General features: G+C 35.8%; 3 protein-coding genes and 1 pseudogene across 15 annotated transcripts; 3 read left to right on the top strand and 1 right to left on the bottom strand.

The window, feature by feature from the left end:
• Positions 1-535: 535 nt before the first annotated feature.
• LOC18607689 (B-box zinc finger protein 19) lies at positions 536-3754 on the bottom strand. 2 transcript variants are annotated; one of them, XR_001926661.2, is made up of 7 exons: positions 3371-3754; positions 2788-2884; positions 2557-2672; positions 2212-2457; positions 1991-2085; positions 1181-1423; positions 536-786 (listed from the first exon to the last, which is right to left on the bottom strand). XR_001926661.2 is itself a non-coding variant. In XM_018115410.2 (6 exons), exons 1-5 carry the CDS (start codon positions 3461-3463, stop codon positions 1996-1998), a joined length of 642 nt encoding a protein of 213 aa, XP_017970899.1. In that variant the 5' UTR covers positions 3464-3753; the 3' UTR covers positions 536-786; positions 1991-1995. The 2 variants fall into 2 exon arrangements, 1 of the variants encoding a protein (XP_017970899.1); XM_018115410.2 differs by lacking the exon at positions 1181-1423 and having other exon boundaries at positions 3371-3753.
• Positions 3755-9508: 5754 nt separating this feature from the next.
• Positions 9509-18138, top strand: LOC18607688 (kinesin-like protein KIN-7E). 11 transcript variants are annotated; one of them, XM_088803429.1, is made up of 16 exons: positions 10041-10296; positions 10559-10607; positions 10684-10794; positions 10885-11144; positions 11520-11609; positions 11711-11811; positions 11913-12026; positions 12099-12180; positions 12271-12338; positions 12454-12519; positions 12605-12729; positions 13159-13498; positions 14316-14420; positions 14578-15516; positions 15631-15947; positions 16418-17087. In XM_088803429.1, the coding sequence occupies exons 4-16, from the start codon at positions 10916-10918 to the stop codon at positions 16737-16739; spliced, it is 2898 nt and encodes a 965-aa protein (XP_088659555.1). In that variant the 5' UTR covers positions 10041-10296; positions 10559-10607; positions 10684-10794; positions 10885-10915; the 3' UTR covers positions 16740-17087. The 11 variants fall into 11 exon arrangements, 10 of the variants coding, with proteins under 10 accessions (XP_088659551.1, XP_088659548.1, XP_088659549.1 ...); XM_088803425.1 differs by lacking the exon at positions 10559-10607 and adding an exon at positions 9509-9646 and having other exon boundaries at positions 10157-10296; positions 10684-11144; XM_088803422.1 differs by lacking the exon at positions 10559-10607 and adding an exon at positions 9659-9811 and having other exon boundaries at positions 10157-10296; positions 10684-11144.
• CIB22 (LYR family of Fe/S cluster biogenesis protein) lies at positions 18078-21276 on the top strand. The gene is made up of 6 exons (XM_018115267.2): positions 18078-18219; positions 18321-18362; positions 18689-18770; positions 19622-19677; positions 20340-20413; positions 21024-21276. The coding sequence occupies exons 1-5, from the start codon at positions 18088-18090 to the stop codon at positions 20379-20381; spliced, it is 354 nt and encodes a 117-aa protein (XP_017970756.1). The 5' UTR covers positions 18078-18087; the 3' UTR covers positions 20382-20413; positions 21024-21276.
• Positions 21277-21415: 139 nt separating this feature from the next.
• LOC148763934 (uncharacterized) lies at positions 21416-23181 on the top strand (annotated as a pseudogene). Its single transcript, XR_016024577.1, has 2 exons — positions 21416-22099; positions 22467-23181. The product of XR_016024577.1 is annotated as an uncharacterized LOC148763934 (transcript).
• The last annotated feature ends 515 nt before the right edge of the window (positions 23182-23696 follow it).

The following is a 23696-nucleotide window of genomic DNA, read 5'->3' as shown; positions in this document are numbered from 1 at the left end:
ATGAAGAATAATTGCCTTTCTCTTCATTCCATCAAAAAGAAAAATGAAAAGTTAGAATGTTTAATGAATTCGATAGAAGATGTTGATCTTACGCTTTGCTTCTCACAATATCGCGAACACCTTTTTGGATTCCAACACATCAGAAATTTTAGGAGATGAGAAGGAAAGAAGTGGGTCATAGGATTTCAATCCATACTCTGATTGCATTTAATTGTCATGTCTAAATACTAGTAGTAAGTTTTATCTGCCAGTCTTAACTTATATCGGTAAGCAAAACTAATAATATCACCATTTTCAGCTGGTGTTTTCTGAGGCAAAACAGAACTGCTTGACAATGGAACTGAACCAAAGGTAAATTCCTTAGTATGACCACGTGCCACCGTTCGTTTGTTCCGCATTTCATCACAAATGCAAAGAAATTCACAAGAAGCAAGTGAAGCGAAAAGTTTCACCTTAGTTCTTCGTGAATTTTTTTTCACTTAACATGCTGATGCGGGCTTGTCTTTCTGATCACCAGCAACAATTTTGATGGAAATTTTTAATTGAAAAGGACATTAACGAGGGTGTATACTTCCATTGGCACAAATAAAAACGTCACAACTTCACTACTCGGTTAGGCAAGAATATTTGATTTAGGTACATGGGTAAAAATTATCTTCAACTGTTTTCATTTTTGTGCAAGGAATGGAACAGACAGAAGCCTAACCCATGGGGAAGGAAGATATATCTGACAAGGACCGCAAGCCCTCAAGAAATACACAGATGTGAGAGATCATCCAGCAACATCTGCACCCAAAAAGTGATGGACCACATTTATTAGACAAGAAAAACAATCATCCATGGAGTGGAAAACAAGGGTTTTGCATGTGTGTTCATTTGGAGGGAAATGTATTACAAAACAAATACTTGGTTAAACAACTATAATTTACTAAGAAAATGAGCTAGTAAATGTGGTGGCCATGTAATTGACTAAGAAAATCTCGGGCATGATAGCAACAAAACTTGGGATGTGAAGCTGTATCAATGGATGGAAGTTAGTGGTTGAGAGGTACCACAGAAGCTCTGTAGCATGGAAAGTTCTAGCTACAAAACATTTTTTTTTTTTTCTGGCAAACTATTGTCCTTGCTACTGACAAATAATAGCAGCATAAATTTAGGCAATCAGAAGACAAGATGTTACCATCATTTGGCTTCAAAAGTTACTTTTACCCTGCATGAAGTTTACTTGCATTTGACAGAATTTTTCTTGGAAGATATTAGCACAACTTGCCCCCAAGACAAAAGCTCATTCTTACTCAATAGGTTAAAAACTCAGAAACAGCTAATTGTCAATCTTTCTGTTTCTCATGTGTTTCAATAGGAAGGAACTGCTCAACAGGTCAAGCTCTACTCAGAAAAACCTTCCAAGTATTTCAAACGCCACCTGAACACCAAATGTCAACTCTATCACCAGAAGGAAAAAATTTCTTGTTTCAGTTGCTTACAGGGAATGTCAAGTTACGTTTACTTCTCTGCATACTCAAGATACACGCAATGACGGACATGTTTCATATATAGAAACAGACACCAATTGGAGGAATATTCTTTTCTCTGTTCACAGTTCACACGTAGTTGACAATTCCTAAGTTCATTCAGAAAATCAGATCTCCAAGAGGACAAACCACATAATCCACCTAATATGACAAGAAATATTTCTCAAGCAATGTCTAGCTTTAGAGATACATTCTTTTGCTTTCTTATAGTCACAGTTCATCAAAAGCACAGAAAGAGCTACCTGGCAATAATAAGCAATGTCATGTGAGAGGAAGCCTACCTGCTTGGGCAATAATTTGCGCCCACTTTATTTATATTAGGTCATGCATTCTAATACATAACAAGCATTTATAAATAAAGTACTGAGATTTGCACAAAAAACTGCAAAATATCATTACCAAACTTTAGCAATGCTCTTAAACAAGTAAACAGTTCAAGCTAGGGATAATAGTCATACCTAGCTCACTTATCAGGCTCTCTTTTGAAGGATCCAACAGGGACCACACTTGAAGAGTCATGATTATTGCCACTCGAAATATCCATGCCTTGCTCCTTAAACATGAAGCAGTCACTACATTAATTAGGTTTGAAAAAAATCTAACTACACTGCTTAACACGCAAGGTTAAGAACAAAAATGCTAGTAAAAGAAAAGGACAGAAAATTGGGAAAATCAGTACCTGATTGGTTGAAGCTTGACCATGCACTCGTTGGGGCTTGGCATTTAGATCAATCAATTTATTACCCACCTTTCCATCCCCATCAGAATTACCATCAAGCACTGGAACAGGAGAGACTCTATGATTTTGCTGGTTCTCTCTTGCTGCAAGCTTAGGTTGCTGCTGATTCTTATCCTTCCTTACTTCGTTTGGATCAAGCGTTTGCAACCCCAGTTCGTCCAAACGACCAGGCTTATCCCCTGGAAACTACAACAAAAGGCACCAAACAAAGAAAATAAATTTTAGCAGACTTTCTAAATTTAAAAACCAAAAAGATTAAAACCGGTCTTGTATAGAGTAACAAACCTCAACTCTCTGCCTCAACAAGAGATATCTCCCATGGGTCCGTTTACCTCCAACATGTACAATCATATCACATTGCAGGCAAAGGGAACTACCATCCACTTCACAATAAAAGAACGCTACATACAAAAAATAATCAACAAAATTCCAAAAAGAAAAAAAAAAAGTTTTCACAATAATTTACATTATTAAAAAAGTTTTTCTTCCTTTTTTTTTTTTTTTAACGTTTCATACCAGGAGCATTTTCACATATATCACAGCGTGGGACATCGCTGGGGTCTGCTAACCCAACTCTCACATGTCTACTTGCAAGCTTGTTACACATGTGAACCTGAAAGCTCCCAGAAAAGTTTCCTTATTGATTTAACAAAAAAAAAAAAAAAGAAGTAAAATAAAAACACACAATATATTAAATACTAGAGCTGAAAATTTGCGAAAGAGAATGCAATGCAACCACGCCAATCATATTTCATCAAGCAAGCACAGAAAAAAAAAAAAAACTTCCTATATACATTGAAATGTAATTTACTGTTCAGATTTCGCCCTTTTTTAACGCCTTCTAATTGAATTACTACAAAAAACATAATCTAATTTTAGAGACGACTTCATTGATTTCAATTCCAAAACTCAACTTTGACTCAAGAGAGCACATTTAAAGAATATATTTTTATGGAATATACAGAGTTTCAAGTCAAGTTCGAGTTAAATCAAAACTATACGTACATCAAGTATACTTATACGGCTACACGCGTTAGTAGGCGTGTATAAATACGCAGAGATTGATTAATAATACTAATAGTAATGAAAATGAAGAGACCTTTTCGTCGCAGGAACGGCAAAGAGCGGCCTCGTCGGCGGCGCAGAAAAGGATAGCGGCGGCGCTCTCGCAGACGTCACAAAGCGTTCGCATTCTATTTTTTTTTTTTCTGTTTGCTTCCCGTTTACTTCTCCTTTCTTCGCTTCGAAGGCATTCTTCCACCGAGCGAAAAACTGATCAAAATTTTTCCAAGCAGGAATTCAACGATTCAGCAAATGATTATTCATTAAAATCCAAGCAGAGAGAGAGAGAGAACGACGATGAGATTGAAACAAGAAAGGATCAAATTGAAAGGAAAAGGATTTTGGTAAAAGAGAGAAGCTGGGAAACAGAGAAGCAAAGACTCTTTGTTTCAAGGTCTCTGAGAAACTGCGAGAAAGAATTTGGCAAGAAACATTAAAAAAAAAACAACGCTCACTCGCTGCAGTATGTAAATCCCGTACTCGCCACTTGTCTTCTACTTCTTTTTCTTCCTTTTTCATTTTTTAAACTCATAAAATGAAGGATTACTCGTTAATTTTTTCGTTTATTACTTTATTTTATATAGATAAATATTTAAATAATCCTTTTATGTAGAGTGGAAACGTGTCAGCAGAGGAAGGCGAGTATGGTTTGGTTTAACAATGGCGGAAAGTAGATCTGCGAGTGCTGAGCTGTCGACTCATGATCTATTCCATATTTTCAGCTGGTGACCTTAAAGAATTAAGAATTATCGACGCGCTTCTTCAGGATGTGAGAGACACGAAGATCGCTTGAAAGCATGGCCCCAGGAACTCCTGGTAGGTGGGTTCCACTCGCCTGACTTGGCAGTCAGCCTTTTCTAAGAATTTAGCGTTATTCTATGCTGTAAGGTTTGGTGGGAAGCCATAAGATTACCATTTATCCTATGGATCCAACCCTTTTTCCTTTACTCTTGTTGGATTGTCTTTCTTTTTCATTTTTTTAAATTTTTTGCAAGAATTTGGTTTGTCTAGTTGACAAAAAAAATCATTTTCTTTTCAACATTAAATAATTAAAATCTGATATATAATTATTATTGAATTAAATATTAAGATACAACATGACGCGTGGGTCTATTTTCGGTATCTACTACTATTATTTTAGATACAAATCGAAACAATAGGTTAAATAAGAAAATAATTAAAAAGATTCAAAGAAAAATAATCAAAAAACATAGGCTTCATGAGGATTCGAGAAGGTGTGCTGGCACTTGGGGAATAGGACAAGGGGACTACAAGGACCAAAAATAACAAATAAAAAAGCTTAGATAGAAAAAAAAAATGGGTGTGTGATGAAACGAAAGAACCAAAAAGTCCAAAAAAAGAAAAAAAATTAGGTTAAAAACATGGATTGTGGTGCAGCCACTTACATGTGGCCACTAGCTTTGAAAGGTAGGGGAGGAAGGAACAAAGAAAGCTCCCCTCAATCAATTTTCGTCCACCAATTTCATATCCAGCATTGACCCACCCTCACACATTTTAAGGCCATTACTTTCCCTGGTCACGTTGCTTTTTTTTGGCACAACTGAACAGCCTCAGAAACTTGTTTTCGGATAAGACTTTCAAAAGAGCATAAACTCTATGGATCTACGCCTGAGAAGGAACGTGCTATGCTTAATTATAATGAAAAAAAAAGTCTAACCGTCATGAATATAATAAGAGTTTTTCTTCATCTATTGATGATAAATAATATCAGAATAAATATAAATTTTTATTAAATATGAGAATTTTATAAAATATATCAAAATCAAGATAAAATTGAATCAAATTCGATTTATTTTTTCTATAAGTGAAAGATTCTGTGTTACAAAACGTTACATAATTTGATGGATTAAAATGTCACTAATCTCTTTTTAAGAAGATATGAAGCAAATTTGAATTTATTAATAAAAACTTTTCTCTGATTATTATGTATATTTTTAAATTAAAAATATAAACCAATAACGTAAAAGCAAAGGTAAAAGCAGTCACTAATTTTTCTTCCAATGCGGGTCAGTAGCAGTGTTGGCTGCACTAGAACGGGTTCTTTTTCTCAAGGACTGATCCGTCCATGTGTTAAACCGCCCACTAATTTTTCATGCAATTTAGGTCAGCCAAGCTGCTGGGCTTTCTATTAGAACTCCACAAAACAAAACATTGGGCTGCATGCCTGCAATTTTCACTTCAGGCTCTCACTTTTTATGGATCACCTCATCATTTTTTGCCAAGCTCTGCTTCAACAACAAGAAGCTCAAGCTATAGATCATAGATGGGGCATTTTCACCATAATAATCCTAAATAATTCAAATGGTCAATTTTTTCATTTAAACATAATTAAATATTATATTCAACTATCATGGTGGGTGGCATGCTAATAAGAGAGTGACATAACTGAATTATGAAATCCTTACTACTCTAAACAAAACCCCACAAGAGTGAAAGCCATCATGGTGAATTGAAAGTACAAAATAATTATAAATACTATATGCTTAATTAAATCTTGTTTCATAAGTACAGGATGATAAGATTAATATTTTTTGTGTGCAAAGAGAAATGGCCGACTGCCTCACCAAAGAATAAAGAATAAACCTCCTTGAATTGAACATCTTACCCAAAATTTGTGGTCAAGCTCGAGCAGCAGCACCGCCACCTTTTATTCCACCGTTTGATCAGTGGATGATTTAAGACCTTGGTTTAAGATCCTACATTCGTGGCATGACCTTTGGGTGGGGGGAATGCTCATGAGTATGGTTGTTAATGATTATGATATTACCTTTTGAAAAGAATATCCAACTACTACCACCTTTTTTCAATGGAGTTTTAATAATGCTTTAGATGATGATCTAAGGATTTTCCATGGATTATTTGTATTATTAATGTTATGATATGAAATTATAATCTCTTTTGTTGGGAGAGGTAAAATCTGTTCTTGTTGCTATTATCAGGATAAATTCTATTTATACATTTTGTGATTTCAATTTTTTTACATCAAATATTATGTTTCTCCTTTCAATTAACACCATGTAAATATCTTTTCTCTCGATTAATATTCGATAGACGATTTATATTCTTATAAAGAATTAAGTTGTTAATTTTTTTTATAAAAATTGCAAAATTATCTTTAAATATGAATAAATAAATTAATTATAAATTGAGATTATTTTATTAAATTTATTAGGTAAAATTAAATGATTTTAACTTATACATGAAAATGTTATTCATAAAGTGTTAATTGAAAAATTAATATTTATATAATATTAATTTTAAAAAATTATAAAATATCATGTGAAAAAAATTAAAATTTCGAAAATGTAGGTAGAATTTATTAAAGAAAAAGAAATGAAATTCTTGGTGATGGGTGATGAGACACAGGCAAAAGGCTCAGTTAACTTGAACATCACAGGTTTTGAGTTCTGTTGTCAGCAAGCTGCTGGTTTCGGCAGCAACCTTTTTCGAGCTCTGCTTGGAACTCAAGCAATAATGTTGAATGCTCAATAAACACATGAAAAGGCTTCTCTAATGACTTGTCGTATTCATAATCTTATCTGGTTTTTAATGCACTCTTTAATATTTCAGAAACTCATAATAATCACATTAATGAAGTCATATTCACATATTTAGAGTTCAATTTACTTTTCACCAACTTGGATTCTACGGCTTCTTGTGTCAGTAACATTCAAAATGGGATCTTTGAGATCATCTCCTATGATCAATCAATGATTGTAATGAAGAAGCAGACGAGTAAGGTTTTTGCGTACTAACATTAACTTAATCCTTCTCGTGTAGCTTGCAAAACAATGGCCACCTTTATTAGGTTTGGAAGCCCTTTGTTAGGTTCTCTGTTCTCTCTTTTGCAGGTCTGGCTGTTTCATTACTTTAGCTTCATGGGTCTTATCCTCTTTCACTTTTGCATTTTGCCCTACATAGGCAGCCTTAACTAAAAGTCCAAAACTTTGTTGGCAATGAACCCATCATAAAAAAGTGGAAACATATTCAATTTCTTACAATCAATTGTGGTACTAAACTGAAAAAAAAAAACCCTCATTTATTTCTAATAAAATTTTCTTCTATAGGAAAAAAAAAAAAAAAACACATGTATGTTTCTAAGACTATAAGCACTTGACTTACTTCCTCCAACATGGCGGACCCATCAAATAATTGGTAACGCGTGCAACCTTATAATTATATCACATCCAAAAGTATTCTCTTTGACTGCATTTTTGCCTCTCTTTTTTTTGGGTTTTTTAAAGATTTGCTTATTTAATTTCTTCCTTTTATAGCATTCACCATGCCCAACATCGTGCTACATAGTGGGGTTGCTCTAACTCTGACAATCCATTAACATTTTCCTCTCAAGGAATTGGTCTTCGGCTCAAAATTCGACCCAATTCAAGAAAAGGTGAAAATTAAGAACAAATGGAGTCGTAAGGCTTGACTTTTTCCCACGAAAATAAAGTTTTATATTTAAATTATTCGAAGTTTATATTTAATGATATGTCCATATATAAATTTCATACACTATATATATTTATAAAAAAAATAATTTATATAATTTTTTATACACTAATTATATATTAAATATAAATTATTAAATTCCTGTATAATCTTGAAATCTGGCATTTAGTACATCACCTCATTATAGTTGGCAGTTAATCTAACCGACAAACCGGCGCAGGACTCCTGTCACCGTTATGCCTTTATCTTTCATAATTGCTTAGCTATGATCCACACTTTCTTCTATCCACAGCCAAAAAAGGTGATGAGCTGATGATCCGTGATCTACGCCATTGAGAATCGGGGCATTTTTGTCATTTAGATTTGATTTTACATCGCGTTTTGTTTTTCAATTGTTTCTAGTCAATTCTTCTCCTTGTAACTTTCACAGCAATGGTTGTTGCAATATTTGGATTTATTGACAATTTTTTTAAATTATTATTGTGGATGTCTATTTCCTCATTGCTTAAATAAAATTTTCGTTTATTAAAAATATTTTTACTATAGAAACGTTTAAATTGAGAAGATACAAGTAAAAGTCACTAAGTTGTCAATCAAAATGATAAATTTATCATTTTTCCATTATTTGATAATGATTAATTTATCATTCATTAATAAATTTTTTATCATGCCAAACATGATTTTTCTGTTCAGTTTAAGAAAGTAAAAGTCATATAAATAAATGAAAAACAAAATTTTTTTGATAAGTGGTGTTTTAATTAATAAATTTTAATTAAAAAAATAAAAAAAATAAACTTGTATTATTAATCCTCATTGAGGTCAACATGCGAAGCTGGGACTCTTCAATCCTTAGGAAATCAAATCTATAGGGGAAGCGGCCAAATTTGGTTGCACGTTGAAAGAATGTCATCTAGGTACTAATCTTTTATTTGTTAGTTGTGATTAGAGACCTAACGTACTTCCCACCCACTCCTTAACAAAATTTTGGAAGTTAAGAAACCACTCAACAAGGTTTTTTCTTTCAACCTAAACCAAATTATCCTTTTTAATTATCATATTATGGCTGAGGGTCAAATTCTATGATTTCTCATTTGCTACCAAGGTTACTATTGTCCTTATAATTAAAATGGCAAGCCTAGCTCTAGGAATTCGTCGTTTTCTTTTGCAATTACTTTATCAAACATAGTCAGCTGGAACCCTACTACTTTTTTGGGTTTCATAATTTGCCACTACAAGATCTCAGTTCCCCACTCATAAATGCCAAATATTTAAATATTCTTAGGATTTAATTTTATAATTGAATAGATTTAATAGGATGAACATATACTATATAGTATGAAAGGGTCAAAACAGTTTAACAGCCCAATAAATATCGGAACTCCTCGAAAAGAAACAACAAATGGGAGAGCGAAATTTTATATCGGTTTGTTTGGTGATCTTAACGGTAATAAAGTACCGATCGGACGGTGAGATGCGAAGCTAGCTGACAAATCCAGAAAGACCACGTGGCGTGAGACAAACTGATGCCAATCTCCCTTCTGCCACGTGCCCTTCCCTTTTAGAAATCCACAAACAAAAAGCAAGGGTAAAATCGTCATTGAGTTACTCTCACAGGCCATGTTCCATCCCCCACCGCTGGTCCAAAACGCGCAGGGAAGAGAAACTTCAAAAGACGTTGACGTCGCATCAGATTCGCAGGACCACGGGTCCCATTTCAAGAGCAAGAGAGAAACCGCTTATAACAGATAATAGAAAACGCTCCCTTTCACTTTCTCTCTCATTCCCTGCGATTTTTGATGCAATCGCCGGTTTTAACTGTTCCATCAAGCTCCGTACATCTCCGGTTCGTTCTATTGTTTTTCACCATTTTAACCCTTGTGTTGAATTTCACATTCTCCATTTTATCCTTCCAGTTTTCAACTTTATTCCACGCGTAAAGCGATAGCACCTTTTGATTTCGCTTCTATTTTTGCTCTTCCAAGTCACGTCTCTGTTCCTCGTCGATGAAGTTCGTAGCAGCTTTCATTTCACTAAAACTTTTTTTTTCGTTTCTTTCTTTTTTTTTCCTTTAAATAAATTAAAGGAAGGAATTTAATTTAGTTTATGCTTAAGCTTAAGGACAGATTGACAAGTGTATTTTGTTTTCGTACGTGAGGCAGTTGTAAATTTTTTTTCAGTGTTTTTAATCTCAGAAATTAACGGTTAGATTTTTTTTTAACTAAGCGCTAACGTTTAAAAATAAATGAACCTTGGAGGCTTGCGTTAAAATGCCCCTATTTTATTGTGTTCTTCGAAGCAAGCTCAGTTGTCTTTTCAAACGTTGTTTAGATTTTATTCGGTTTGGTGTTTGCAGTGCTCGAGTTTCGAGGAGGAAGAGTACGGTTAGCGGTTTCCCTTTCAGATCAGAGCATAATGGAGGGAAAACGACAGGGTTTTGGTACTGAAGTAGATACTCTTGGTTCTTTTAATTGAACCGCCATTCTGCGATTTGAGGTATAAAAAAAAAGGAAGTAAAGTTAAGATTTTCGTTGCTTGGCATTTAAGCATAGTTGGTGTCTTGGTGACAACTAGGGAAAGTTTTCTTTCTTTTTCTTTCCCTTTAAAAAATTGATTATTTTTGGGGGTTGAAGGCTTGAAGATTAGGGAGGGAGCTTTTCATCTTAACTACCAGCTTGATTGACATTTGTTTTTTATTTTCATTTTTTAAATGTTGGTTTTAGTTGATGTTTAACTTTAAAAATCAAATCATTTTCAGGTTGGTTGGATAAAAGCTTATGATTAGCTCGTTGTTGCTGATATAACCCGTAATTAGTCTTTATACTCGTGGATCATTTTCTTTAGTTAGTTGGCTTGATAATCATGATTAGCTTCTTGTTGCAGATACACTATGGTTGTGGAAGGATGGGCCTAGGCCTAATACATCTTTGGCAGCCACAACAACCTTGTTGTTAACTTATAAACTGTCTTGCATTTTTAGGAAAGCAAGATTGAGTGTGTGTATTTGACCTCTTGAGTTTGATTCTTTTCTCTTTCTGAGAATCTGCGTATTCATGGGTCTTTTTACGATTTAACGTGTGGTAGGGTGAGTAACAACAAAAGAGGAGCGTGAAAAATGGGGGCAATTGGTGGGGAAGAGTTAAAGAAGTTGGAGAAGGAGCAGAAGGGGCAAATGGCAGGTGCTCGTGAGGAGAGGATTCTGGTTGTGGTGAGGTTGAGGCCTTTGAGTGAGAAGGAAATTGTAGCAAATGAAGTTGCCGATTGGGAGTGCATCAATGACAGTACTATCCTATATCGGAACACCCTCCGGGAAGGGTCCACATTCCCGTCTGCCTATCAATTTGGTGAGCAAATACCTGCTTTTTCCATGTTTTGGCTGTGATCTAATAAATTTGTTGCTTTAAAATAGTGATAACTGACTCTTAATTTCTTACTCAAACTTTCACTATGATATAGCTAAATGGATACTAAATTTCTCCTGTAAAGTGCCTGGCGAATTGAACCTAGGCCATCTTAATGATCGAGATCTCGTCAATTTTTTATATAACCTACATTGTTGGCTTAAGTTTTATAATGAGATTTAAAAGCGTCAAACTTCAAAATAGTTATTTCTGTTATGTGCTTGGGATTTGAAAGCAGTTTTGATGAGTAGAGTTTCATTGTATGTATCTCTATTTATGTTGCTGTCTTTTTTTTCTTCCTTCTTATGTTGGGGACAGATAGAGTATTTCGAGGTGACTGCTCAACAAAGCAAGTGTATGAGGAAGGAGCCAAGGAGATTGCTCTTTCAGTTGTTAGTGGTATTAACTGTAAGTAGGGGTATCGGCATCTTGGTGTTTGTTCTCTGTTGATGAACTACTTGGTGAGGAAAAAGCTTTCTCTAACAATTTTTCTTCCTTCTGTTCCCCAGCTAGTATTTTTGCATATGGACAAACTAGCAGTGGGAAGACATACACCATGACTGGAATAACTGAGTATACTGTTGCAGATATATTTGACTACATAAACAGAGTAATGAAAGTTTTGACTTGTTTTAGTTCCATCGTGTTTGCATTTTTCCATACCTATTACTTAAAGGCGTTCTTTATGTAATACTGAGATCATCATTACAGCATGAAGAGAGAGCATTTGTTTTGAAGTTCTCAGCAATTGAGATATACAATGAAGCTATTAGAGACCTCCTAAGCTCAGATAACACCCAAGTTAGGCTCCGTGATGATCCTGAGGTGAATACCAACATCTAAATTAGTTTTCATTTTATCGAATATATGGTTGCTCTAACAAGCTCTATTCATCAGAGAGGAACCATTGTGGAAAAAGTCACAGAGGAACCACTGAGGGACTGGAACCATTTGAAAGAACTCCTGGCAATCTGTGATGGTAAAGCATCATAAAGAGTTCTCTGTTTACTGGATGATGTTGCACCTCTATGTAATTTTATTAATATTTTAATACATTGCACTGTTGCAGCTCAAAGAAGGATAGGAGAGACCTCCTTGAATGAGAGAAGCTCCAGATCTCATCAAATTATAAGATTGGTATGCTTCTCTTTGTGTTGCTTGATCATTTAATTGCTAATAGCTTATGTGTAGTGATGTCGAGTTTTTTATTTTCTTTTTGAGCTTACCATGATGTGACTTCTAACTTTTGTAGACAATTGAAAGCTCTGCTCGTGAGTTCCTAGGAAAAGAAAATTCAACCACCCTTTCAGCAAGTGTGGTATGGCTCATGGAATTTACTTTACGTTTGCAGTTTACTAAATAAGTAGTTCTTCTCAAATAATGAAAATGGTATTTGAGTGCAGAATTTTGTTGATTTGGCTGGAAGTGAACGAGCATCTCAGGCATTATCCACCGGGGCAAGACTGAAAGAGGGTTGCCATATAAATCGCAGTTTACTGACTCTGTCAACTGTTGTTCGCAAGCTAAGGTTGACTGGCTATATTTAGAGTACTTTTTTTTTTTTTTATTTCAATCATCTGCAACAAATTGTTTAATATATATAAATCTTTGGGCATAGGTGTGTGATTGTTTAAGTAGTTATTTATAGCCTTCAGTTTTTCAATTTTAAAAGGAAACAGAGAATTTGGGGCAAAGTTTTATGATGGTTTGCTTATTTAGACTCAGAGCTGAATTTTTCTCAATAATCTAATTTTTTAAATCACTATTTGCAATATTTTTGAGGGTTAGTTCCTTCTATCCGGTTTGTTAGTCTGCGTTAGTTTCAGTAATATTTTACCACAAGATTGTGTCCGAATACAGAATTCTTTTATGAATTTAAAAAAAGGCAATTTCTTGTTAAAATATCGTCACCTACTAGATTGCTAAACTCATCAACGCGGTGCTATGATGGATGCAGTAAAGGCAGACAAGGGCATATCAATTACAGAGATTCTAAGCTGACACGCATACTGCAGCCATGCTTGGGTGGCAATGCCAGGACTGCCATCATATGTACCTTGAGCCCTGCACGGAGCCATGTTGAACAAACCAGGAACACTCTTCTGTTTGCTTGTTGTGCAAAAGAAGTTAGTACAAAAGCGCAGGTCAACGTGGTCATGTCTGATAAGGCCTTAGTTAAGCATTTACAAAGAGAGGTGGCCAGGTTAGAAAGTGAACTCAAGACTCCTGCCCCTCCTCCTCCCTCAAGCAGTGACTATGCAGCTTTGCTGCGAAAGAAAGATCTTCAGATTCAAAAGGTTATGATTTGCTTTCAAAACTCATCTGCAAATATATTTGGACATGCAATTATGTGTAACTCAACAAAAATAATTTCTGTCACATATAACATATATATTGCAGACATGCTGCCTGCAGCGTGATCCTTTAAGTTTTACTATATTGGAAGTCATATGCATTGCACTCAATAGTGACTGAAGGGATGCTGGGGTTTGACTTTTGAATGTATTTCTTCGTTCCTATCTATGGTGAAAATAAAATAAAGTTTTTGTTCTTTTCATAAATTGTGTTACTTAACAAGGTCTTTGGTATGCATTTTGTGTCTTGGTGTTTATAGGTTTTCACACTTCACTTGGTAGATATTTTAAGGACACTCCTACAGGTTCCAAATGTTCTTTCAGATCTCACATAAATCATTCCCTTTCGGAAATTAGGAAGGATGTCATGGGATCCTCTACACAGAGCATAGTTGATTGTTGTTTTTCCAAAAATAAATGGATTGACAGATTTGCAATTTATGCAACTACTCCTCTGTATCTTGTCTAGCATGATACATAAACCTGGTGGTGAATCATGCATTCTGATGATAAAATTATAAAGCATGGGTGATATAAAATTGGATTCAGGATAGGTGAAATTTTGACTACAGCATGCAAATAGATGCTTTTGCTTGTGGAAGTTAGGCTGCAAGCAAACTGTTTTATCTTCTGCTCAGAAAAGCCGGTTTCCTATGCATTATCACATCTGCAGTGGTTGACATAACAATAGAAGTGAAAGCTTAGGCATTTGCATGGTACTTGTTGCCTAACATTGATTACATGGCTTTGCATTCTGCAGATGGAGAAGGAGATTAGAGAGTTGACTAAGCAACGTGATCTTGCTCAATCTCGGGTTGAGGATTTGCTGAGGATGATTGGACATGATCAAGATTCAGGACAATCGGTATATGTTATTGCCTAAATTCTGTATCTTTACATGTTATGCTTTTCGCTGAATATGGTGCCTAATAGCTATATTGTTCATTAAATTTTAATTGCTTAATTACTTTTTAATAGCTCCATTTTCAGCTGCTAACCCTTCTTTTCCTTTCTCTGATCAGGCAAGGATCAATTACCATCTCAATCAACAAGCAGGGGATGCATGGGATGATGACTATTCAGCATCAGAATCATCTTGTTTGGCTGATTCTAATCGATTGGATGTGCGAGTTCAAAAATTTAATTCGATCCATTGTTATGACGCAGAGAGTGGGAGTAATCTTGCAGAGCCCTATCATGAGCCTCTTAACAATCATGAGGATCATTCAATGTCTGATGTTACCTCCTCACCTCTGTCAATTGGAAAGAAGCTTGTTAGATCGGATTCTGGGCGAAGCCTAGATGAGACTCCAGGTGAAACTGCTGATGTTGAATACTGCAAAGAAGTTCAATGTATAGAGACAGAAGAATCAGGCTGGGATGATAATTATGAATCTCGTGTCTTACCCAATGGTGAAAGTGAAGGAACATTGGCATTGACACTGTATGGAGATGGAGATGTGGCAGGCCAGGAAACAATGTCTACCACAATGAATGGAAGTAGAGAAACAAATCATATTCAAAATGGTTTTATATATGATGCATTGGAGCAGAGACTTCATCATGCACAGAAGACAATTGATTCTCTTGTAAGTTCTTACCCTGATAAATCATCCCCAGATGCCCAGGTAGCAGATTTGTCAAGTTCTAGAAGCCTGAAGTTGAGTAGGAGCTGGAGTTGTAGAGCAGAAGTCATGGGTGGTACATCTTTTCCTTATGCTGACAGAGAATATATTGAAAGCACCCCACCCAATGGGTTGGAGAAAAACTTTCCTGGAAGACCAGAAGGTTACGGAAAGAAGTTTCCTTCATTAAATTATGGTGCCAATAATGAAGTGCTTTCCAGGAATAATTCTCAGTCTTCTCTTGGGTGTGCTTCTATCAAGACTTCTGCAGATGAGGATATTACTAGCATTCATACTTTTGTTGCAGGACTGAAGAAGCAACTTGCCAATGGTCAGGTGAGAATATGCCTATTATTTTCCCTTCCATGTCTGGGGAAATTTAAAATGTGAAATTGGGCATGTGTCATGAAATTTGATTTCTTTGAAAATGTTTTGATACACTCATCCTAGGAGGGCACAGGGCTAGAAGCAGATGAGTCTGGAAAGGGTATGAAAGATGTAGGACTGGATCCAATGCATGAAGCATCAGGCACCCCTCTGGATTGGCCCCTGGAATTTGAGAGGCAGCAGAGAGCAATATTTGAACTTTGGCAAGCTTGCAATGTTTCCTTGGTTCACAGAACATATTTCTTCCTGCTCTTTAAAGGTGATCCAACTGATTCCATATACATGGAGGTAGAGCTTAGGAGACTTACCTTCCTCAAGGAGACATTTTCTCAAGGAAATCAAGCTGTAGAAGATGGTCGGACTCTCACACTGGCATCAAGGTTCTCTCTTTCTCTCTCTTGCAAGCATCAATAGTCTAAGGGACTTTGAACAGTGATGTGTTCAAACACACAACATATTATCACATTCCTTGTTTGAACACAGGACATATATATATCTCAGTCTAGAAACTGTCAACAGAGCAGAGTTCTCTTCTCTGGAACCTCCATAGGTTTCAGTATCTAGTGTTGGATACCTGATGTTGCATATCCGTGAATTATGCTTTAGTGCTTGTCTTAGTATTTATACTTTGGACATGGTAATTGGGAGGATCCCAACCAACCAGTAGTGAAAATCTAGAAAAATGCACAACAGCCTTAGTAAATGTTTGAAGTTTTTTTCTTTACATTGTGACATGGATGTTATTTTATGTATACTTTCCTGGAACATATATATATATATATATATATAATCCTTGCATATAATTTCTACTTAAATCAACTTGTCTTAATCTGTTAACTTGTCGATGCAGTGTGAGAGCTCTTCGCCGTGAGAGACAAACGTTGAGCAAGCTGATGCGTAAAAGGTTTTCAGAAGAAGAGAGACAGAAACTGTATCACAAATGGGGCATTGAGTTGAACTCGAAGCAGAGAAGGCTCCAGCTGGTCAACCAGTTGTGGAGCAATAACAAGGATATGAATCATGTCACAGAGAGTGCTGCTATTGTTGCAAAGCTGATTAGGTTTGTAGAGCAGGGGCGGGCCCTCAAGGAAATGTTTGGGCTTAGCTTTACTCCTCCACGCCCAAGGCGGAGATCCTATGGTTGGAAAAACAGCATGGCGTCCCTTTTGTGAGCTTTGTTTATGCCTATATAAATATACGTATACAGCATAGAGGTAATTTCATGAAAATTATAGGCCATATAGCATTCTTTTTGAGATTGAAACTGTGACAGATTGTGATGACCATCATAGAGTGGTAAAAAATGTAAATCTTAACCTGGAACGGTTTAGAGGCCAAGCTGGGATTGATGAAATTGCTTTCTGGTTTCCTATGTATCTCTTTACACTCGTGATAGTCTGTATTAATATCTAGGTGAACTTGGATCAAGTAGCACGGATTTTGGAAATGTGGCTTTCTGGATTTGCTGTTAGCCTGTCAGGCTTGTTACCAATTAATGAATAGGATTTGCTTTCTTCTTCTCCTCTCTCTACCCTTTCCTTCCGGCTGATAGCTTTGAGCTTTAGCAACTCCTTATTGCAATGATGAATGCTGCAATCTGATACCCTTCTCCGCCGTTTTTCATGAAGCAAACACGGTATATTGCTAGCTGCCTAAGCTTTGTTAATTATCAGTTGGATTTTATTCAGTATTTCAAGTACTGAAGAACTATTTATAATTGATTTAAGTAGATGACTCAAATGTAACTTTATTAAGCTTTGTAAATACCAAGTTGCACTAACCATCACACTTTTTTTATTAATTAAATACATGCATCAGTAAGTACCAAATTGACTTAGATTATATTCTCGAATATGGTAAACTAACCTAATGCAATTTCTTTACATGGAATTTCTAGGTTATTTATCTATGTAGTATTTATTTTTGTGAAGTATAAGCTAAATTTCATGTCAATCAAAGTTAGAAAGTCTAACTTTATTAAAACGTAACAGTATCACGAGATCATTATTCTTTTCTTGAAAGATTAATTTGATAGAATGTACAGCGTTTACGTTTATAAATTTTTTATTATTTTCTACTTACTTGGTAATCGTTGTCAATCATCTTACCGGTCACATTTTGGAAGCGTTTGACATTGATCGGATTAAAGTTAAATTCTTTTTTATATTACCTTGACACTAAATCAGTATTTTCTCTTCAAAAAAAAATTTAATTTATAAATTTTTCATAATTTTAGACAGAAGATTGAATGCAAAAAAGAAAAGATGGATGATATATTTTTCCTTTCACAAAATCCAGTCTAACGTTTTCATTTAAAAGTTTATTTTTCTTGTAAATTATCAACTATGTCTAAACCCCTTTATTTCAAAGGTTAAACGCTGCGTTGAAAGACACCCGTGATACGTCGTCGTTGCTATTATTGATCGGTTCGTCTACAGTCAAAGATCAACGCTTCCCCACCTATAGCCGAGTGGGTAGAATTTGAGGGAGAAGAGTATAGAGAAAGCAAAAGCAACTGAGATGAGCGGAGCCACGACGGCTGCGTACTTAGCTCGAAGAGCAGCGCAAAAAGAGAGGGTTCGGATCCTTTACCGTCGCGCCCTCAAAGACACCCTCAACTGGGCCGTTCATCGCCACCTCTTCTATCGAGATGTAAATCCTTATTTTTCAATCTCCCAAGATCTCATCAGTTCACATTCTAATTTTTCTCTTTACAAATATTCAATCTTTGATTTTTTTTTTTTTAATTTTAGGCCTCTGATCTGCGGGAGAAATTCGAAGCCAACAAGCATGTGGTTTGTCTTCCTTATTTCTCATTTTCACATTGTCTCGTCGTCTTAATTTTTGGTTTACAAGTTTTATTAATATATTAGTTAATTAACTTAAATCTTGAATGAAGATTTGTTTAGTCTTCAAATTTTCTCTTTACTGTAATTTGAAGTAAATTCTTTTTTTTTTTTTTTTGGGGGGGGGAGGGCTCCTATGTTTGTTTCTATGATGATAATTTGAGCTCATTGACATCCTGCATTGAACTTAAGGATTCATATAAATGGTGATTATTGTAGTAATCGAAATGTTTGGTTTTTGATGCTGCATTATACAGTTTGGTGGGTTTTTGCAGGAAGATCTTGACACAATTGACAGAATGATAGCTGATGGTGAAGCAACTTACAATAAGTGGCGGCACCCTGATCCTTATATTGGTAAGTACTGTTATAGTTGGTTGGTGGTTTTCCAAGAGAGTCTCAGTTTGAATTAATGGAATATGAAAAGTTTTTCCGCTGATGTGTAGACTTGACTTGAAGAGACATGTATAAGCATTTGGGGATTCGTAGGTTCTTTTGAACTTTAGTTTTTGAAACAATGGAGAGGAAACTAGCGCAAAACTATGAAAACAGAATGAATTCTTATTGATAACTCTTACTTAGGACTCAGTAGATAGTTCCATGATTTTGATTGCCAGTGAACTTTCGTTAAATGTGAAAAACAAGATACATGAGGGCCAAGGCTTGCAGATATAGGTGAGGAGAAATGCTACCACACTATTTTTGATCGCTTCTCCTCTCATTTCTAGAGGCATCTCTTTTCCACTTGTAAATCTTGTATCTGCTTACCAATGGCTGGTTATTCTTGACATGCTTTTGTACATTTTGTCCTGTTCCTCTTCCATCTTAAGGAAATGTTTAGCGTTTGAGCTTCTTACCCAGTGCACCATATCTTTTAGCAATACTTCTGGAAAAGTGATGACACTATAGTTGGTTGCTCAATGTTGTTAAGGTATCCTCAAAGCTTTTCCCATGATCTCATAAATGTATGGATAAGTTCATTGACATGAAAAGAAATATGTTTTTCTTGATGCAAATGTTCATGTAAAATTTATTTGTTATGCATAATGTGCAGACTGCTTAGATCTTGCTCTTGCTATGGCATGTGGATTTAATTATTTCATTTTATTGCTTGACTGTGAAAATATAGCTAGGTTTCTTCTGAAGTGCTTATTTCCAGTTTTAAACCTAATATGCAGTTTGAAGCTCACATAATATTCCATTTGCAGTTCCTTGGGCTCCTGGTGGTTCCAAGTTTACTCGAAACCCTGTTCCACCATCTGGGGTAATTGTTATGATTCACTTGCTAATCATTATGCTCTTTTTCATATTTCACATGTTACTTCACTTATCCACAATTCTTGTTGCACGTAGTGCATTTCTTTTCATTGAAGTATTCAAGTGTCTAAACCTTTCTATGGTAACTGACCTTTCTTGCATGAGAGTAGATATGTGCTCTAGTTGTTCATATTTCTTCTTCTGTATTGTTCACATCGTTTCCAAATTCTAGTATTTTGGCCAGAAAATCTGGGATTGCTCCATTCCCTGCTGTTCTGCCATTGCCCTTCTTTATAGTTATCCATTAAACTGCAGACTAGAAGAAGAAAAGTAACTAAAGTGGCCTGCTTGCTTGTCTTTCACAGCTACTTTTTAGTGGGTAGTAAGGCTCTTTATTGCCACTATGTTTTTACAAATCTTTCCCTTTTAAGTAGGTTGGTTTTTGTCTTTACCTTTCTAAGTGTCAAAACTTGATTTATATTGTTTGAGGAAGTAGGACAAAAGGAAAAGGGGAAGTCATCTTGTCCAATAATGGGCTTGAAATATCCAAATATTAATGTGCTGTGTTGCTTCTTGTTGATTTATGTTGTTGCTTACCTAGCATATGAAGATATCTTTGGTGCTGTCAGCTCCTATCACCAAATTTCTGATTTTTCATTCTTGATGCAGATTGAGATTGCATATGATTATGGTCGAGAAGACAATGACTAAAACATGCATCTTTTCTGTCCCAATAAATAAAGGTTAGTCATATAGTTTGTTATTTAGATTTACATAATTGATTGTATGATTTCGTAATTATAGTTTGGTGATAGCTTTTGTCTCAAATGGTTGGCTACTGGTTGGAAGCACTTTCCTTAAAGTTTAGCTGCAAAAATCTCTTGGATTTATATTAAAAACAGTACATTCTTGTTTCAATATCTTAGAATATGCATGCTAAGAAAGGAGCTTGTGCACCTGAAGAGAGTGGTGTAAGCATGAAAATGTGTAAGTTTAGAAAAGTTGCATGGCTAAGGTTTGAAATCAAGTAATGTGGAAGTAGGAAAAAATTATTTTCGATTTGAAATGGAAAAGATTTTTGTGATATATTTTCCTGAAATTATTCTAGTCTATCGAGGAAGTAATTAATGTGCTCTTTTGTCACCTGGAACCGAATTTATAGGACTGTGTGACATGGTTTTTCCTCAAATTTCAATTCTGTTTGCATAGGGTGCCAATCCTTCCCTACGCACCCTCTCTGATGAGAAAATTCTATGAAGAATCGCATAGATAGTGATTAAATGAGTCTCTCTCCTGCTCTTCCCATTTGGTTATTTCTTTGGTGTCTGAATTTTTAATTTTCCATTGATGCAGGTCTAGAGGATCCTTTTGAGTCTAATGTGGGATCAAGGGCGGCATCTACTTTGCATTTATTCAAGTGAATGCAAATGAAAGCTTTAATAACATTCTTGTGGATGTTCCTTTGTATCTATTGCTTTGTGTCTGGGTTTCTGTATAAGATCATAGCTCAGATTGAAGGGTATCAAATGCTTGTTGAGGCATAGAAGTACGATGATCATGATGAATTCTTCAAAATATTTTTATGCATCTTTCCATCTTCAGGGCTTCCGTGGGTATTTTATTTAATTGGCAATTGAGCCATTAGGAAACATTTGGATCTAGGATGCCTTGACTCCTTTGAAGTTAATTAAATTTGGAACGATGTACACCATGTCAGATGGGACAGAACGTCCCTGTAGGCCATAGAACAAAACAATACAAAACGCAATATTCCCTCCACGCTAATGTGGTAAACACCATAAATGTTTTAAGGAAGGTAATAAAAGTCTGATTGCAAATTTTGCAATTTGGTGGGTCACAGTAATTGCGACAGGCAAAAACGAACTTGACATGACAAATCCTGGGCTGGAACTCGTATGCCCATTACCATGCAACCTTCATACTCTGTCCGCCCTCATTGAAAATTACATTTTTGCAAGTCATTGCCACTGGCATTAGCCAACAAAAACGATGAAAAGCGACTCTGATTTCGACGTCCATGGGTGATTCCTAGAATTGGGTTACACAAGAAAACCAAGTTTCCCCATTTGCAAAGCTCCTCCGTCTCATTTTGTCAACTGAGATGGATGATGACAAGGTGAGGACGAGGATGAAGAAGATGAAACGCAGGTATGTTACTGCTACACCTGCATTGCTGCGTGCAATTGGCTTTTTGGTTACAATGGCTTTGCTGTTATGGACAATCTGCTGGGGCTTTCAACTGACAATGGAACCATGGCGATACACTGCCGTTGCTGCCCGGGCTTTCCATGTTGGAGTCACTACGATGGTCTTCGGCTTCTTGTTTCTGGTACTCGGGCTTTCCATTCTGGCAGGCATGTTTATGGATATATCAGAACAGTTGCCCAAGCTATCAGGCATACATCAAGGTATATACATATAAACAACTGTACTTTTAACGCTTTTATTTTTAGTTTGTTTCACTTTTATGGGTCTTGCTTCGATGCATTACACCCATGGCCGATTCACATTTCACGTCTCTAGGAAGTCTGGCTTTGAGACACATCTTATAACGGAAAAAATACTACAGAACTTGATAATTTCGGGGATGAATAGAAAATAGAAACAACCAAATTTAGGGGATAAACCAAATTAAAAGTACTGCTAAGCAATAGGATAAGAGAGAGAGAGAAGCCATGCCAAGAAAGCCTTGCAAGCTTCTTTTACCGGCAGTTCCATCTCCACCTTAATTGCTTTAATTGCCTACTTACCCCCTTTCTCTCTCCCATGAAACAGGGCAGGAGACAAGGACTATCTCCAAAGCTATTGCCAAGGCCCTCATGACTGTAATCACAATGCTCATGATCATATGGGCGATGTATACTGGATTTAGGCTGGCAACTGAATCAGGAGACAGCAAGCATTATCTCCTCACGGTTTCAATTGGAGTCACCACTATTTTATTTGGCTTAATTTATTTCGTCATTGGACTCGCCATTGTTTTGGAGGTTGCACTAGATTTGTGGACCCGTTCACAACAGAAAGAGAAAAAAGAGACCAGCTTTCATCACAGTTGCAATGCAGATGCTAGGTGTTTTCGTTGACATTACTGTTACTTGTCCTACATTTTTCTTGTGGTAATACTGAGATTAATGGAGAATTGAGCCACTGGAACCTTCAGCTCTGAAGGAGATGCTTGTTCCTGCTGACTAGACACTTGCTTCATCAGACATTCAAACACAGAAGCAGAGGTTGAAGATAAGAAAGCAATGTTTTGGAAGCATGGATAGGAAATTCTTCTTATTAGCACAGAGGATTGTCAATAAACGAATGATCTCTCATCTCTTCTTTTGTTTTAGATTCAGCAGGTGCCCTTTCATCCTGTGAAACAAATAACAGCTATATCCATCTAGATTTGATCTGTATAGAGCCATATTCAGGCATCACATCCTATCCCAAAATCTGATTACAACTAAAGTTAACTTTTAAGTGGGATATCTTCCCTGGTCAATTATTTGAATATGCAAGGCCATGCTTTATATTAACACTATCTGATACTGCATACGAAACCAACTAAGAACCTTGACATTGATTTCATATCCTTCCTTTCTGAATTCCAACATCCTTATCAGACTTCAATTATTGAGCCATTACCTTTTTTTTCCTCCTAAAAGGCTAAAACCATGAATCAAGCATTGATATGATGTTAACCAAACCAAGTTTTAGGTCCACCTCAGCTTTCGATTTTCAGTCCAGAATTAATCAACCATAAAAATCATATCCCTCATAAATTCCAGTTCTAACACATGAGCAGCAAGTCTGCTGGAATCAAAAAGCATTAATTCTAGATTGCTATCTATCTATTCAGGGTTTGTTCAACCATTCTAAACCTACCGATGAAAAAGCCTTGTTTACTCTTACCATCTATGTTTAAGTATTAGATTACATAAATAACATGTTCTGCTTCCTTAACCCAGTAACAACTGTTGCATTTTCAATTATGGTTTTCTCTGCTCTTAAGCAAAA

The sequence above is a fragment of the Theobroma cacao genome, chromosome 2 (assembly GCF_053813885.1).
Source record: "Theobroma cacao isolate CCN51 chromosome 2, ASM5381388v1, whole genome shotgun sequence".
Classification (NCBI taxonomy): domain Eukaryota; kingdom Viridiplantae; phylum Streptophyta; class Magnoliopsida; order Malvales; family Malvaceae; genus Theobroma; species Theobroma cacao.
Note: the sequence above shows the minus strand (reverse complement) of the source record. Positions and strands in the feature narration are given on the sequence as shown.